Below are 18891 nucleotides of genomic sequence, written 5' to 3' on the forward strand. Positions count from 1 at the left end.
CACACAGAGCAATTTGACGCTGTGGAAATAAGGTTGCAAGCAAACAAAAACTCCATAGCAGAGGCGATGGTCTTCTCGATATAGAACTTAAGTATTTATAGTTATTTATACATTACCAATACTACTTAACTATAGGGTGATTCAAAAAAGTGCGCTGGTTTTGCATCGTCTGGCAAATTTTTGTTTCTCGATTGCTGACATTGTTTTGTATTGTTGCTCTACTCACAAACATATTCTGATTGTCGCCTTAGTTTGAATTTCTCACATTTCTTCAGTCTATGTCTGGTCATAGAGCAGTTTACTATAGCGCAACGTGCGCTAATTGTGAAAACTTTTTATCAGAACGGAAAAAGTTATGCAGCAACTGTCAGGAGACTTCGCGCTGTTCTAGGGCGAAATGAGGCACCGAGTGAATCAACAGGTCGCAGACTTACGAAAAAGTTCATTGAAACGGGTTCAACAGTGAACATTAAAAGTCCTGGGCGTCGTCGTAGTGGTCGTCCTGAGCAAAACAGTGCTGTGGTTCGTGACAGTGTGGCTGCTAGTCAGGCAGTCATAGCGAATTTCACGAACAGAGTTATTGCATGCCAGCGCAGTAGAGGACGTGATATGCCCGACGTCATTCATCATACCTGAAATCAGAGTATGTGATGAACATGTTTATGAATTTTCTTAGTGTTTTGAAAAAAATAAAGTTTATAATTTGATGTAACAAAACCGGTGCGCTTTTTGAATACCCCTTTATTACCAACCGACCCATATCTTTCAGTCTTTGGCTCTTACACGTTCTCCGGATGTTTGCTCTTAAAAACAACGAATACACTGGCCAGTTGGAAAGATCTCTTTTATATTGTAGTGAAATATAAGTTAAGCACTAGTATTGAACGAGCAACGAAAAAAATACCAATGTATTTGGTGTATTGCCTGGGAAGGCCTTTCAATTTTCAAAAGCGTCAGTTACTCCTTGAAACCTTACCTTAAACACCCGTCGCACCAAGCTGTCGAGCGTATCCCACTTGGTCTTTCCGCTAACAGAAACAGTAGCAATCAGACTCTCTGGGAATTGGTTTCCTTCTTCTCGAGAGCTCAAGTACCTCTCATAGTTGCCGTGAGATCCCAACAACACTGACACAGTCACTCGCTTGCCGTCTTTATCACCCGGATCTGCAAGGATTACATCTGTAATAACGGGAAAACTTCATATCATCACTGAACTACAACCAATACCAAGCTCTCCTTTGCATGACGCCTAAACAGTAGACAAATTCACGCAAAAAATACCAAACTCTCCATACATTACATAAGATTGGTCTATCTCCTTTTCTGAACAAGAGAAAAGAAGTTTACACAGACATCTTAAGGGTCGACCGCACTACTGAAGAAATATGGCGGTCCCATAAACAGTACCCTATACCTAACATTAAGAGATATGTACTGTAATTTTTATTGCTGTATTTATCAATTATTTCAATATTTTTTTGACAACACTGCTTGTGAGAAATCGTTTTTTGTTTTATTCCAACTAAATTATGAAATTCGTGTATAATACATTTCTTATTAGATGCATTGGTACCATTTTGTAGGTCCAAAGATATTTTCGAATTTTTATGTACCGTGAATAGCTCAAAAAATGAGAAAGCATAAACTTTAGGCTCATTAGACAATATGCTATCACTCAAGAATTTTAATAATTATTTTATATACTTGTAAATTTGATTCTCGAAAACACTTTGCACTTTCTAGTTTTCGGCTCTCACCTGGAGCTTTGTTTATGTAAGATAAAAATATGAGAGAAAGAATAGCAACATTAAGGAAATAAAAAGAAACAGATTTAGCGGGATACAGCAGAGCGAAAAACTCAACGTTCTGCTGTCAGTCAAATGGTAAGTTAGCACTTACGAGGAAGGTCCATAAACCGTGAGAGTTGAATTTTGATGAAAATTTGCGATAAGACTCAGTTTGAGTTGCTAAGTAACGTAGTAATAGTCACTCGATGCGCAAATGCTTCGTTGAGCTGCTACACCGACGCCATCTTGAAATCCAGTAGGCAATGTACAAGAATACCCTTTTGGCACAAAAATGAAAAAGCTTTTGATAGATCTGACTTCAGTATTGAAAACCAAGGTAGAGCATCTATATGTGGGAGTAATTCCAGTGCATGATCGTCATTTTGAAAGGCGCCATATTGAATCGCCATCAAATATGATAAATGGCAAGGGGGTCATGTGGGATATCAAATAGCACTGAAATTTACTCCTGAATCCATTTCCGCAACCAAAGTTTACATATCTGTTTTCACGTCAGAGTTAAGAGCTCTCTTACCTACAGAAATATATAAAAACTGTGCGAGTTAGATTTGTGTTATGAAAGATGGTCGTGCGAGCACTTGCAGGATTTTAACTAATGCAGTAGTTAATGCAGTACAATAGCCACTATACCAATCCAATCTTGAGACTAGTAAGAGAAATCGTTAATTAAATTAAAATGCCTGTAGTGAAAAATGGAATAGCAGCATCCTACAAGTTATACCTATATCAAGCCAAAAATCAACTGTATGAAACCAAAAATCTATTTTAGGCAATTTTTCATGGTACATTATAGTGTGTTAAGTTTTTTCTCCAATCTTGAAACCTTACGCAAAGACCATCATTGTTATAGAATATTGCATTCTTTTCCAATACTCATACTTGACAATCTATAATGTACCGTGTTTATTACGAAGTTAAAATACTTTAATGTATTCATTGCCAGTTTGTCTAAATATAATCGATTTATCGCTGACGTATTGAACAATGAAGTGGATTTAAATTATCAGTTCACAGCCAATTCTTAGAAAAAGATACACCTGATGTCTGTTCTGCTATTAGTGATAAGCGAATGCATACACACCTAATAAAAATAGATGGCAATAAATATTACACGATTCAATACCAAGTTGCTATCCATAAAACAAGCCTCTTTCTTGCTTTTTCCTACAATGTTAAACAATTAAATATTTGCATCTTTCCACCTTTAATGATGAAACACTTGCTTCTATTATAATAAGGGCAAGACTACTTTTCATATCAAAACTGTGATAAATAACAAATTGTAGCAGGTGTTCACTTGTTTGGTGTACAAGTTATATGGCAGAATGTTCATAAAGAAAATGCATTCCGTTTTGTATCATCAATTTTGTGCGCCAGTCCTAAAGGACATGCTTGCATATGCATGGCAGAAATGTCGGTACGTAACAGGAGCAATAGTTGATTCATTTACAAATGTTCTGGAGACTAGTAGAAAATAGTGTCTGTAGTCATGAAGATTGTGACGAAAGTGCATTTGTTAAGAGTTTGCACTGTTCCGTGATGCTGTGTGCTAACCACTTCGTTTCGGATCTCCATAATCACAACGGAAGAGCAAAAGGTTAGTAAGTTAATATTTGCTTATGTGCACCAGTTTATATTATTTTCTAATAATTTTTGTATTATTTTTCTATTAATTTTCTAATAATTTCAAGACATATTCTTGTGAAGTCATATGTACCGTTGCACCTAACTTAAATCGCAGCATTTAAATGCTATGCATAATCGCAACACACACATACTCATATATATAGCGTACTTTGAAATAGGTATAATTTGTTACAGTGCTGCTATTCCATTTTTCACTACAGGCATTTTAATTTAATTAACGATTTCTCTTACTAGTCTCAAGATTGGATTGGTATAGTGGCTATTGTACTGCATTAACTACTGCATTAGTTAAAATCCTGCAAGTGCTCGCACGACCATCTTTCATAACACAAATCTAACTCGCACAGTTTTTATATATTTCTGTAGGTAAGAGAGCTCTTAACTCTGACGTGAAAACAGATATGTAAACTTTGGTTGCGGAAATGGATTCAGGAGTAAATTTCAGTGCTATTTGATATCCCACATGACCCCCTTGCCATTTATCATATTTGATGGCGATTCAATATGGCGCCTTTCAAAATGGCGATCATGCACTGGAAGTACTCCCACATATAGATGCTCTACCTTGGTTTTCAATACTGAAGTCAGATCTATCAAAAGCTTTTTTCATTTTTGTGCCAAAAGGGTATTCTTGTACATTGCCTACTGGATTTCAAGATGGCGTCGGTGTAGCAGCTCAACGAAGCATTTGCGCATCGAATGACTATTACTACGTTACTTAGCAACTCAAACTGAGTCTTGTCACAAATTTTCATCAAAATTCAACTCTCACGGTTTATGGACCTTCCTCGTTAGTGAAATAGAAGACTCAAGTTGTATGTTCTTATACTCAGACAGAGAAAGTTGGCAGTTCCTTATTGATTTTGTTGTTATGCTACGAGTAATAATAAGTATACTTTTAATTACTGTCTCCCATTCCGTGCTTCAGAAACCTTTCTTTACATTCAGTTTGGGATTACTTAGAAATGGATCAATTTTGGAAAACAAGTCTTTCTATTTCATTTTTGTCTTCCTATTTCACTTTTGGCTCCAAATAAAACTTTGAGATTACAGTAATATGTTGTGTTTCTTCCAAATGTTTCGAAAGACCTGAAACTGGGTGTTTTGCTTTAACATCTACGAGGTATTTTTCTTTTTTGGCTCTATCTTTAAATTCCGTCCACACAACTGCATTCTATCTCGTAGACTCCCGGTGTTTCATTAGAATCGACGTAATACCTCTTTGATTGATCGATATGTTTTTTTCCAAATTTTTCGGCATTTTAATGCTGTGTGCAAATCATCCTGCTTAAAATTCTTAGTCAATGCACTTATCAATCTCAGGAATATAGTTAGTATGACCCACTTTTTGTCTGTATCTTGTTTTCAGGTCTACCGAAACTCAGACTCTTTTAACCTTAATGTGCCAACTTATTAAAGTGGGAACAGCATATCTATTCAGATCTTACGTTAATAAAAAAAATCGAGCTCTCCCTATAAATCAGACTCCATTGAAATTAATGAAATTAATAAAGAAAGAAAATACCTAATAGCATGAAAAAAAGTTTTCTCGTATCTTCGCTTCGGTCATTAATGGAAATGATGATCAATGATGTATTATTGTATACCTTCAATAGGCTTATGGAGGGTCGCTCATAGATTTTACAGGGTCCCAGATAAATTTTCGATAAGATTTTCAAACTTGGATAAAATCACAACTGAATGAAGGAAACAATAATAACAATAAACGTTTCACGACACCCCCGACATTTTTCAGTGTTGCCTCTTGTCGGCGGCCCTGAGCTCATTGTGAATGCTGGTAACAAATTTGGTATTATACCCTCTTATATTTAGGTCTAAGTAGATAAATTTACCTTCCTATGTTTCGCGGTGAATTTCAAGTTAGGGTGGAATTAATTTCCTTTACTGATTGCAAAATTCAATTGCAAACTTTCTTTGTACACAAACAGTAGGTTATCTATATTGTAATGTCCCACGTGATGTAATAAACAAACAATCCCACACGTCAGGTGTTTACAAACACCACCACGTGGTTTCGCAAGAAGATTTCACACCAGATGGATCTACAATCACTTGCAGACGACGGCTTCTAGCCCCTCCCACGGAGCAGAAGACAACATCGGAGCAGCAGCGCCACCGCCACCGAAGGAACTCTATAAATTGGATGGACCACGGCAATTCTCTGGTGACCCTCCTATTGTTTGCTTCGGAACATTAGAAGTAACCTAACCCCTGGGCCTCTACTCTGCTTCGGGAGTACACCTATCCTTTCTCCTGACTTAATCTGATTCGGGGCTCTGACTGGGAATCCTAACCTCAACCGCTTAGCCTGCTTCGGGGCTCTGTTGGCCAATTAACCTACCCACTGCTTGCTTCGGAGCTTTGGGCACCTAATTTCACTCCTCTTAGCCTGCTTCAGGACTCTGTAGAGATCCTGTCTGAGACTTTACGGTCAAAGACTTCCTATAACTAACCTTGTATATTAGAGAAATTATTTGTACAGTATTTTACGAAAACACTTTTATAGTGGAAAAGTTTTATAATAAAAGTCGGTAGGGGAAGTCAATTCCGGACACTTTTTTTTATTAACGCTCTACCTATACCTATAAGGGACAAAGTTTTACGATATTATCGCACAGCATCTAATTCTTGTTCTTTCAGAATCTTACGTTCACAAGCATGAAGAAGTACGTTAGCGAAGAACGGAGATAAGCGTTTCCTATAGCTAACTGTCCACTTGATTATGTATCTTCGCAGAACAAAATGTAATACGTTAATGAAAATGAAGTTCTGGAAATAAATGGAGTAACCTCTTAAAAGTTCAAGGCTAATAGAGGCTGTGCAATTAAATGCAATTACGTGATGATAAAATGGATAATCGTGGATGTGTTTGACTAGTATACATGATACAAATGGTCTGAAGAAGTGTGCATAAGTCACCGATAAGTCAACCATACAATCATCTTGTATGGTCTCTGTATTGCAAATAAACATACTACCATCCCGTTACTAGAATACTCTTCCATTTATCTGAAACGATATCCATTGATTTACCTATACTGGATGGCGCAGAGGCTTCTGACATGCTGAACCTTCGTTCCAAACTATCCGTTATGGGAAGCGAGCTCTGTGATGAAGTCAGGGATTTACTGGTCACTATTCGCTGCAACCGTTCATTGTCCTGCTTCAAGTTCATCATCTCATTCTGCAAAGGAAAGAATAATACATAATAATGTTCTCACATGTGGCTATTAGACGATTTTCAAATATTTACCGTGCAATCTTTCGTTTCACAAATGACCTTTAACTTAACACAGTTCCCACCAAAATACTTGAGCTGAGTTCTCATTGCCGGTCTACTGCCTACAGTGAACGTCTCGAGTGCAGGTGTTCCTAGGTTCGATTCTCACATATACAATATTGTGGTGGTTCGGATTCCACCTTAAACTGTTGGTTTACGACTCATATAGCCTCGCTGCTGAAAATGAACGCTAAAACTTCATAAACAAACAAGATAACAAGCCATTGATGGTTTTTTTTTTTTCGAATTTTTGAAATTTTCTGACTAAATTTTACAGAAATTTAAACCTTCTTTGGTAAACTTTAATAAAAATGTCTTCCAAAATTTGAAAGAAGCCAGGCGATCAACAAATTAAGATATAATAATTAATAAGCACGTTAAATGTTGTTAGTTCTTTGATTTATTGATGTCAATAAAATGTAATTCATCTCTACTAAGAAATAAGAACCTTCAGTTACAAATTGTCCAAGGCTTCCTTCTGAGCCTGACTCACTAAAACAATAATACAAAATTTACCAGTTTTCTTTTGCTTGTTTATTCATAAGTTAAAGGAGATAATGAAATGCAACTTACCACAATCACAGATAATGTTATTCTACAACAGAAAATATGAACTTCAAGAATTTTTAGTGTTACCATCCATAGAAATTACAGTGTTGCCAGAATAACAATTCCCCCAAAATCTAAGTTAAGGCAGCGACTAGAGGAAACAACTCAGCTGCATTTGATTACATATCATGTTGTTTTGATATTTTGTGAACTACTTTTTAAATAACATTATTACTTAATTTTAAGAACTGTATGTTAAAACTATTTTGTTTGTTACGAACTAAATACAACTATTATTTAAAAAGTAGTTCACAGGATTCTCAGACAACATGATATGTAATCAAATGTAGTTGAGTTCGTTCCTCTAGTCGCTGCCTTAACTTAGATTTAGGGAGAATTGTTATTCTGGCAACACTGAAAATTCTTTAGGTTCATATTTTCTGTTGTAGAATAACATTATCTATGATTGTGGTAAGTTGCATTTCATTATCTCCTTTCACTTATGAATAAACAAGCAAAAGAAAAATGGTAAATTTTGTATTTTTTTAGTATGTCAGTCAGGCTCTTAAGCAAAGTCCAAGTCACAAAGGCCAAGTTAAAAAAAAAAAAAAAATCTCAACAATCCATAATACGAAATCTGTGCAGAACATGATTTATTAGCTTAGGTAATTTGAGACTGCGTTTTTAATATTACGGTCATACACTGTATCACGTTTTTCTTATCAGAAGTAAAATTGTTATCGAAATCGATCCATGTTTGAAAGTAAATCTGAGTCATAATGGCCTCAGTCATGGGATTCAGAGTACCTTTTAGTCCCATAAGACTGATCTTTAAAAATTTCCCTTCCAACTGCTAATATTTCTAGTGCAATATTGACATCACAGAGATTCTAGAACTTTTACTAATAAATATTTCTAGAGTAAAATGCCTTCATACAAACTGAATTTGAAACTTTTGTCAATAACTAAATGATAGATAGCATACAGTACCCTCATTTTAATGACAGTGTCTTTGAGAGACTCCAGCTGATGCGCTGAGCTGAGAGCCTCCAGCCGGATATCTGTCAACACCAAATCCTTCTCTCGAAGCTGCTTCTTCAATTCTTCGACAACCTCCGGACCTGCTTCCGTTGGCTCCTTGTCATAAATGCTGAAATCACAAACGTTACGCGGTTAGATCACAAAACGCTTTTCACATCTGCTAACAATAAATATTAATAACCCCTTTCTGTACTGACAATGTTTAACTAAGGAAACATGTTATGAAAGCCAAGTCTCACATCGGCTCAGATCGGTACTCGTAATTTAAACCTGTACCGTGTTTTAATGTTTTAAATCTTAGCATGAAGTCTGATATAGCAAACCTCTTATCTCAAGTTGAATATTCCTGGACAGCACGTATGTTACGAAATTTATATTACTACGATATATATCCAACAAAAGTAGTTGTTGTTAAATAAATTCGGTTAGGCATGACACAGGGTGCTCCTAAAGTTTCAAAATACTAAATTAAATAGTAAGAGTGATGAAGTTTCTTCCTTGAGCTTTTTCTTTATTTGCAATAAATGCAGTGGAAGGTTCGGCGTGTTATCAACAACAATAAAAGAGAACAAAGCTTAACAAAAGAAAATAAATCTCTAGACGTATGCCATTTTCATTTTCAAATATATTGTTTGTTTCTTTGTCACTTTAGCAATACGACATAAACAAGGTAACAGTCCCGTGTATCCGAATAGTTTGTACACTTACATATAAACTACTTTTAACTACTTTTAATATTCTAACGTACTTTCTACTTGGTATAGCCCTTAGCATTGTGACAATAAATCATCTATTTGAATTTACAATATTGTTTAACGTTAAGAACGATTTTAACAATAACTAAATGTAATATGAATATATATATATATATAGTGAAACCACTCTTAACAGATCCCTCTTTAACACGAACTTTTTTTCTGAATAAAAATATATATACTATTAGAGCAGAAAACTCTTCCTTTCATGAATACGAACAGCTTTATCGTTAGAACAGCCTAGAATACAAGGACAACTAATATAGTGTACAATGAGGAGCACATTCTTTTAGAACAGTGATCGCCAAACCGTCGATCACGAGCTACTAGTAGCTCGCGGAGACATGTTCGGTAGATCACGTTAACACTCTTGTTGGGTAACCTTGATTCCTCCATTGAGCTGACGCTCAAGACAGGAGGCGCTGATAACAACAACTGCTTGTTTCTCCCACGCAACTGCCATTGTCGGCCTTATCTCACAGGTGATTGTATACGCGTGGGGTTGTGCACGTTATGTTTTTCGTGTGTATATTAGACATTTGCTAAACGTTATGTTTTTCGTGTGTAGATTAGACATTTGCTAAATGTTATGTTTTTCGTGTGTATATTAGACATTTGCTAAACATTATGTTTTCGTGTGTATATTAGACATTTACTAAACGTTATGTTTTTCGTGTGTATATTAGACATTTGCTAACTTGGATAGTTTGAGTTCATATTTAATAGAAAAGTAAGTTTATAGGCGATAAACAAATGTGAATTAAAAAGAAAGAAAGGAAGAAAGAAAGAAAGAAAAGTTAGTAGCTCTTTCGGCTGGTAGCTCACAGTAGGACTTAAAAACGTACAGTAGCTCACAAGCTTCATAATTTTAGCGACTACTGTTTTAGAAGGCATTTTCACGTATTCTCGCAAATTTAAGTTTTACTATTTTTTTAACATGTGTAAGTTTGGCAATATCAACTAATGCTTTGTTGTACAGCAAAATTGTCATTTTGATCGTTACAAACGCTCTTGTATTCTACTTGTTACTAAACTGGACATAGAACATTTTAAAAACAAGAATCACTCGTAAACGTTGGTTGTTTAGACTTGAGTTTAGTCTCTTGCAACAACGAGGCAATATGAGACATGCCTACAGCTTAACATAGAATTCGAACCACATGAGCTCCCGCCGGTAATCGAATCCAGGTCTCCCGCATCAAAGAAAATGTTTCTATAGTCCAGAAGGTATAACGTCGTTAGCTTCCCGCGCTTGAACCTGCTCGTCGCTGGGGGTGTGGTAAGAGGGTAGCCAATCACCACCAACCGTATACTGCGCTCAACGAGCCACGAGTAACAAAGCTGGCCACTCCCCATAAACGTCACTACAACTTTTCGCGAGAAGCCAACGACGTCATAACTTCCGTACTTTAGTACCTACCTTATAAGCTATCTATGAAACAATTTCTACACTTTTCAAATCGTTTAGCCACTACATTTGGTAGCTTGTGAACTATACTTCCTTCTGATTTAAGCGTTCAAGTTCTAGCATCTTCATTCACTACTTTCCTACACCTCGTTTGTGTTTCAGTTTTAACTAACTTTTCTCTGAAGATGGAACCAATACTGTTTTGAAAATTAGAGTGCAGAAGTCATTGAATGGTACGTTTGTGAGGTAGGTACTACATATAATTTCTACAATGGCAGTTTCCAGAGCAAACAGGATTCTAGAAACACTCAGTTTTGTAATTTCCCGTTTGTTTGCCTTTTCTACTACCTTATTTTGTTTTACAAGGAAGACAAAAATCAAAGCAGCAGATGATTACACGAAAGCCAAAACCACAAACCAAAAGGCGCTTACCATGGAAAATACAAAAGAGAGATACTTCATTTTTAAAATATTCTTCACTATTCATATTTATTTTTTGCATGAATTGTTCTTCAGATAAACAAACTGAAGAAAGAACAACAGTTGAAAAATATATTGTTAAAGTGTATTCAGTTTTGCGACTATAACAACGTCTTCATAATAAACATTGATAAATACAACACGAAAAGAAGAACCGTTCTTAATATTTTTCTTTCGTTTTAATAAATTTATACTATAAATAGATTTCTCTAATTATGTAATATGTTCAGTTTGGTTATCTTAGTGTTTCTTTTTTTAGAGCCAGAGACAAAGAAAAATGCTAGTTGTATTGGTAGTGAATTACTTACGCAGAGGAAGACTGACTGACTTTGATTCCCTGTCCACCGTTCATTTGGTGAGGGGTGTTGAGGAGAGGGGACGAAGGAGCAGAAACATCAGAGTTCAGTCCTCTTGCATCTTCTACGTCCGACACAGAACCATTCTTGTTCTTCTTGGAGCGAGAAAACGCTTTGCTGAACGAGCTTCGTAGCTGAAATAGTGAAAATAAAAAATTATTGCATTCAGTTTCTCTGAATTTCTTCCATGTAAGAACAATTTCTTATTATACATTTCTTGAAAAAGAATTACGGAACAAGTCAGATTGCATCATATAAATAATATTTATATGTTATTAGCTGAAGTTACAATAACCTCGCCTGCATATTTTCTCATATTTAGCAAATGAAGGTAAACAAATGACTTCTAAAATTTATGATTATCAAATACAAGGTAGCAAAAAAAAAAAAAAAAAAAGAAAAAAAAAAAAAAGAAAAAAAGCAAGTTTTTGCCATTTTAGAAAAGTGATAAACAAAGAGCAATACAGAGGACGGTACCCACCTTTAGGTTTCGGAATAATCTCCATCAGCATCCAACACCTTTTGTCAACGTTCCTGCTGCTGCACAAAACGCTGTTAATAAAACTTGGCAGTAGTGGTTGCAAAGAAGTCCATGAGTGCATTTTGCAGATCTCGCTCATTTGCAAAGAATCTTCCTCGGAGGTGGTTGTCCAGGGAATGAAACAGATGATAATCTGTTTGCGCAAGGTCCGATGAATAGGGTGCATAGCACAGTGTCTGCCGTCAAGCTCATGAAGAGTCTCCTCCTGGGTCCTCTTTGCCATATGTGGCTTGGCATTGTCGTGCAGGAACAGCACATTCTTGCAATTTACCGATGCCGACTCCTTCTGCCGCAATGCACGGTGCAGTGATGGTGTGACCTGGTGGAAGAGCTCGTAATGCATCACTTGACAATTCCACCGTACAAAGTGCACGTAATCAGAGGTGATCTTGAGGTGTGAGGAACAGGGTTACGTGGCGACAACCAATGTCTGGTACCCTTGAGAGTGTCATACAGGATCCACTTTTTGTCACCAGTTAGTAAGCGATTAAAGATGAGTGTGTTTAGGTGTCAAGTGATAACTTCCCTATCCCACGCATGTGCACTCAAACTGTTTCAGCGGAAATATGGATCCTTTCTGCAAGTTCATCACACATTAAACCACTGTTCTCCTCAGTGGCCGTCCACTATAAGGCTCAAATCTCCGGAAAGGAATTCTGGAACCAATGTCTTGCGGTGCATCATTCGTTCATGGCATTCTCTCCAGATGCCTGGCATATGCAACGACTTGATGCGGCAATTGACAGTTTCACTTTAAAGTCATACAACAAACACAAGCGAACAAACTGCTTCGACATCTCTATTTCTCTTCGACACTGAACGAACTATGAGTGCCATGTGTGCGCAACGTGTCAGTATTACTGAAGGTCGATGGTCGAAGACTACAAATCGCTTGGCAGATATATGCGTCATCTTCTCTCTGTGAGGGCATGGAACGTCAAAAACGACAAGAACTTTTTTGGTTACCTTGTATTTTATTTCAATTTATTCACGTCGAAAGTTCTTTTCTTAAAAAGGAGTACCAAAATCACGTCTTAATTTTGTAGTAAGCTAGTAAGTAATAGAATCTGAGTGAATAATAACTAATAATAATAACAACCTAATCATGACAAGGATCTGAGTTAATAATGATAATAATGTAATGGTGACAATAATACTGACCCATCCTTTCTTTTTCTTCTTTTTGGATCCAGGGCTGTCGGGAGGATGTACTTGGCTTGACTGGTGCGAGAGGTGGGATGTTCCGCTGCACGCCGATGACAGGGAGTTGATGCTGGACACGGAATCTGTAGATAATTGACGGGAGATGTTGGTTCCTCCAGCGGCTACCAAGAAGAATGGTACAATGTGAATGCTAACAACTGTTTTCAAAATGATTTTAACAAATCTTTTCGTTTCCCATAGTTTGAGTATTTTTTTTTATTCTTTTTTTTTTCTTTCTTTTTAATCAGAGGTTTCACACTGTACCACTCCTTCAAATGTTTTGTTTTCAATCATCTAAATTTTCAAAACTACTTCAGTGTAAATTTGCATGAACACTAAAATCGCTACTCTCATAGCTGGCATGCATTTACTCACAAACTGCAAATTATATTCTTTAAAAAAAATCAAGTAAAGAAAGAAAAAAGTTAAAATCTTCCAAATGACATACATATTATTAATTTTAAATAGAGCAATGGATTCAACTAATTTTTCACACGAATTTTTCAAATAAACGAGAGAGAGAATTCGTAAAAAGTTCCAAAAATGTGTCTCGTTTCTGCACTGATATAAATTTTTGCAATGAACAAAACCTTTTCTCTACACCTTTTATGATCCATGGTACCTTTTCGTACCATAATGCAGTGTTATCTCTAATCGCTTATTTAGGTCCTATAAAAGGGATACAAGCTGGATTGTTTTTATTGGTCAAGTCAGACATGGACCAAAGAACACCCTTGATGCGTTTTGGAACCAAATGGTCAACTCGGTGGCGCCAAAGGGAGGTGGGTGGGGAGATGACATCACATGTTTTTCTTGAGACAATTTTTATCATTTTTTTCCGCCCTTAGCTTTCAAGGTACTACATTGATTTTTTTTTTTTTTCACACGTATTGTGTATACCTGTAACTATTTATCAAATTTGTTTGAGATCTCTACATCATCTCGGGCCCGGGGAGCTCAAAGGTTTCAAAAAGGGAACTTTTTCGGATAATTTTCCGGATTTTCCCTAATTTTCCGTTTCTGGTATACAATACGGATAAGGGAGTGATGCCGTGCTCTATTGTGGGAAAAAAAAAAACGAGGAATGAACCATGATCCTACAATAAATAGCAATGAAGCAGTACCTGCTTGACTGAAAGTCTATAATTTACCTCAAAAAAGCAAAGATTGCAAAAAGGGGTTAACGAATGCGACGTAGTTTTGGAAGAACACAAAGAAAGAATAATTTTAGAATTTACAGTCTTATCTAATGCTTAGGTCCTTTTATCAGAAATCGTCTAACGATTTCAACTTGCTTTATCAAGGTTCTCTACACAAATGATGTACAGACTCACCTCAGTCTTCTGAAAATAATTATTTTATAATTACGGTCGTAAGTGTTTTATGACGGTACGAAATATAGGAAAATATCACTCGAGAATTATTTTTGAACTTAAGCATTTTTAGTGAATGAAATTCTGTAATATTCATATAAGAAATGCTCTTTAAAATAAGTTTCTATCAACTTTCGAAAACGCTCCTAGTAAATTATTTCACACATTTAAAACTCCAGCAGGACATCGAGTATCTTTCATATATTCTACTTTTTTCTTTCTTTCTTTACTCTAAGCCTTAATACTACTTACGCATGAAATAGATCTAAAAAAAAAAAAAAAAAAAAAGTGTCTTGAAATTGACTAACAGCCTCACTTCACTAGATCTCGAAGAGTATTTCAACACAAAATGAGTGCGATTTCGAAACTAACTTCTGAATCATAACTACGTTTTCCTACAGTAATTACATAAACCAAACAAATCCTTTCAAATATAAAAATATAATAGATCTAGCAATATAGTTATATATAAATATATAGGCTAGATGAGGAGACATGTGATATAAGCAAATGAAGATTAAAAGAGAAGGAAACTTAAACACTGCGAGTACAGCACTGACTGTTTTCTTGCTTACAAAATAATGAACCTCATTTGCTGGCAAACCCTTCCATTCCTTTCATGTGTAAAGCTAGGTTGCCATGCTGAAAGAATCTTGTAGCTGTCATTTAAAAAAAGCAACCCTACAATATGTCTCCATGTAAACTAACTAACTAAAAACTAACTCTATGGCCTATGGAACCCGGAGGTTCAATGCCGCGTTCACAAAAGCTCTCCACGACTTCTATCCTTAGCCAATTGGATCCAGTTTCTACTTTGTATTCCAATCTCTGCGAGATCCATCTTAATAGTGTCCTCCCATCTGCGCCTAGGTCTTCCTAATGGTCGTTTTCCGATTGGTCTTCCAGTCAAGACTTTGAAAGCGTTTCTCCTTTCTTCCATTCTAGCTACATGACCTGCCCACCTAAGCCTCCTAGACTTCACGACCCTAACAATGTTGGGTAAACCGTATAAATTATGTAGTTCGTCTTTATGAAGTTTCCGCCATTCCCCATTCCCGTTCCTCTTGGGTCCGAATATTCGATTCAGGATCTTGTTCTCAAATACTTTCAGTCTATGTTCTTCCCTCAGTGTAAGCGACCATGTTTCACAACCGAACAGAACAACAGAGGGACATGCAACATTTTTTTCCATCTTGCAATGAGTCAAACCATGTGCAACTTTCTGGGTCGTCTTGCTTGCTACCTGCTATCGCTCTCCATTGACAAAGAAAAAAAAAAACAGTTACGCCGCTTCCGAAACGACGGATTTTTTTGGACGAGAAGGGAAAGCACGCCAAAATACACGTTTCTAATGATAAGGTTTACTATTTTACCACTAGAGTGCAGTGCTGCACTGGTGGAGATATCTTTCTTGCTTTCAGAAAGTTGTACTGTGTAAAGAGTAAACAAAGATAGGGTTGAAAGATTTTTTTAAATGACAGCTACAAGATTGGTGCAGCATGGCAATCTACCTTCACTGTAACGCCTGTATGTGTATCAACGCCACATTTAAACAGACTGAACGGACTTTCCAAAGCTATAGTACTGTTATTTCGGATTAAAGGTACGTTTAAATTAGAAATGTGTGCTAAGAGATATTTGCTCCGAGCAGGAAACATATTTTAACTTTTGTTGAGTGCAGGTTGATTAATTATGTTTCTTCCAAACCAATTACATACTTCATCATGCCTTGTAAAATCTTAATATTCTGAGATGTCATATGGTTGGGTAAAATAAGTTATGTCTAAAAGATGTACGAGATTTATGTGTTCCTTCCATTTTATAGCCACTTCTATACACGAGTAAATGTCGAAATTGTCGTGGCTAAGCGGTTACTGTACACGCCTTTGACGTGGGAAACCCGGGTTCATGTAGTTCCAATCCCACGTTAAGCTGTAAATCCACGTCTTATACAGCATCGATGCTGAAAAGGATGCTAAACCCAAATCACATCACGAGTAAACATCAGTTTGTTAATAGTATCCATGTGCAAAGTTTTCATGAACATGCCATTGTTGGCGATAAAGACCAAAGATATGTTTATGCTTTTCCATTATTATTTTATGCTTTTCAAGAACAGATAATCTGCTCTTAAGATTTTATTTACTATTATTTTTAAACATTATACTTGTTATCTACCAAAGGTTGTTATTTAGATGACTTCAAAATGCAAGTCAGAGACTGTTAAGATGTGCTTAAACGTAGACTAACGAAGTAAGGAAGCATCAATCCATTTTCATTCATATCAATTTCGAAGGTTGTTATTCCAATTTTCTAACTTCTATGTGTTTACCATGCAGCTAAGAAATCAATTCAGAACTACAATCTACGATCGTCTATCACCTAAACTAGCATTTCTCTATTATAATAGCATTTCTCTTGGAAACAATTTTAAGAAACTCGCAAAATTAATGTCTACCAAGATATTGTGTATAGCTGAAATGGAATGAAATGCCTTGTTCTACGTCATACGATTATACTCTGTAGGCATAAAGAAGATGGACAATTAATGAAAGCGAATGATTGTAAAAGAACTGGTGGAATGATAATGTGGGACAAAACAGGAGAACCCGAGGAAACTTACGGATACAATGTTGTTTCTCCACAAACTCACATGGCCTGGGGTCGATGTGAGCGCTCTACCCGTCAAAGAACGTGTCCCCAAAAGTTTATAGCTGTATTTTCATGTTCAGGGCCTGATTTTGACGATATAGCCGTCCCTTTACACGATTAAGATTTATGTTATTTATAAATGATAACTTAATAATAGAAAAAATGTGGCACGCTTCTTGGTACAGAGATTTCAAACTTTTATTTATCCTCTCCCCATTTCAAGGTTTTACATTAATTCCGTCAAAGAATATTAGCGGTATTTCTTGACTTTTCTGTGCCCATCTCCCTGATTACTAGTTATCAAGACTGCAAAGACAGCCTCAGATGTGTTCTTTAGAGTTGTTCATTTACGGCGGCCATTTCTGCTAAGTAACACTAATTTCCAATTCGTTAAGAAATATTTCGAATTCGCTACGACAGTCGTTCAGCTTTCAGAGGTTTTCCGTGCCAAAAAAGCATTGTTCAGTTTCCAACGAATACTTGCAACTTGCACTTTTAAGTCAAAGAAGAAGGTGAAATCGGTTCGCATTGTTGACTTGTGAATATTTTTAAGAGACCTAATCACTGCGAAATTAAAATATCGCTAATTTTACAGTCACTATGTGATAACTTCAAATAGGTAAAAGATAATCGAAATGTAGAACAGGAGCGCGCTACACAATATTATTTTGCATGAGGTACCGTTATCACGAGTCACCTAGTAGCTTTCCGTTTGCAGCCATTTGTAAACGCGAAAATAAATGCCAATTTTCTAAATGACTCAAAACCGAAAGCAGATAAGTGAGTAACGGTATCTCATATAAAGTAATATCTAGCGCGCTCTTGTTCCACTTATAGATTATATTTTATCTATTTGAAGATATCACATACTTACTGTAAATTTAGCGGTATTTTAATTTCGTCGTGATGGGGTCTCTTAATCCCGTGAATTAAGCTATTTGTTTCTCCAGAGGACTTCTTGAAATCATTGAACGACTTATTTCCTAGCATAAAAGCATAAAGTTTCTGGTTATTTTACAAGCATTCGATTGAATTTAGATGAGCATCTTTTCCTTTGTTAACATCTAAAAAGGATTTTATAGATCGTCCATGTACAAAATATTTTATAAAATAATGTTTTTATAACCTACATAATTACAATCTTAATTTCTCTTTTAGAATGCGTTCTCCAAATTTTATATGATCCCAGAAAGGGTGACTGATGGAAAGAATAGATGACAACTGACTTGTGAGATGAATGCTAATGATATTTGACTATTTTCTGATGTAGTAATGAGGTTCAGAACTAACATGGCATTGCGCTCACAAAAGATGGATTGGGTTATAGCTTATTTGCGTAACTTTCAATCCCTTTTAGTACAACATGAACATTTGAAACTGCCCATGAACCGAAGAGGAAGCCCTGACTGGAAGTTAGCTACATCTACAGCCTGAGAAAGAATTTGAGGCTACCTCCATGCATTCAAGCGAACGACAGAAAGAGAGCTACAGGCATTCATTCTCCTCTCTGCTGGGATTAACTGTTAACTTTTCCTCACCAGTTAGGGCTACACTAGCAAAATCTTTACTAGTGTTAATCGTGTGTCTGCGAGCAAGGAGAGGGGGTGTGGGGCTGGGTCCGGGAGTTGAACCAGGGGCTGAAGACATACTTTGCAGGTGAGCAGTGGTAAGGCCAGCCTCCACGCTCTGCTTCCGTAACAGCTCGATCGTCTGTCGCAACTCCAAGAGCTCAGAATCCTGAAATAAAAAGAAATGTTTCAATTACTCCGCTGAACGT

The 18891-nt window shown here is 36.4% G+C and overlaps 1 protein-coding gene across 15 annotated transcripts in view; it reads right to left on the bottom strand.

Annotated features, from left to right (window-relative positions):
- The window catches only part of sick (sickie), a 1461343-nt gene that overhangs the window by 24073 nt on the left and 1418379 nt on the right, over positions 1–18891 (bottom strand). For 11 of the 15 annotated variants that reach the window (XM_081752883.1, XM_081752888.1, XM_081752884.1 and 8 more), the window contains 6 exons: positions 18653–18851; positions 13048–13211; positions 11298–11479; positions 8296–8455; positions 6510–6660; positions 977–1179 (listed from right to left, as the gene is read on the bottom strand). In XM_081752883.1, the coding sequence (XP_081609009.1) occupies positions 977–1179; positions 6510–6660; positions 8296–8455; positions 11298–11479; positions 13048–13211; positions 18653–18851 (1059 nt within the window). The remainder of the gene's footprint in view (positions 1–976; positions 1180–6509; positions 6661–8295; positions 8456–11297; positions 11480–13047; positions 13212–18652; positions 18852–18891) is intronic. The other 4 variants (XM_081752890.1, XM_081752889.1, XM_081752887.1 and 1 more) reach the window with 4 other exon arrangements.

The sequence above is a fragment of the Thermobia domestica genome, chromosome 3 (genome assembly GCF_964235325.1).
Source record: "Thermobia domestica chromosome 3, izTheDome1.hap1.1, whole genome shotgun sequence".
In the NCBI taxonomy this organism is placed as follows: Eukaryota; Metazoa; Arthropoda; class Insecta; order Zygentoma; family Lepismatidae; genus Thermobia; species Thermobia domestica.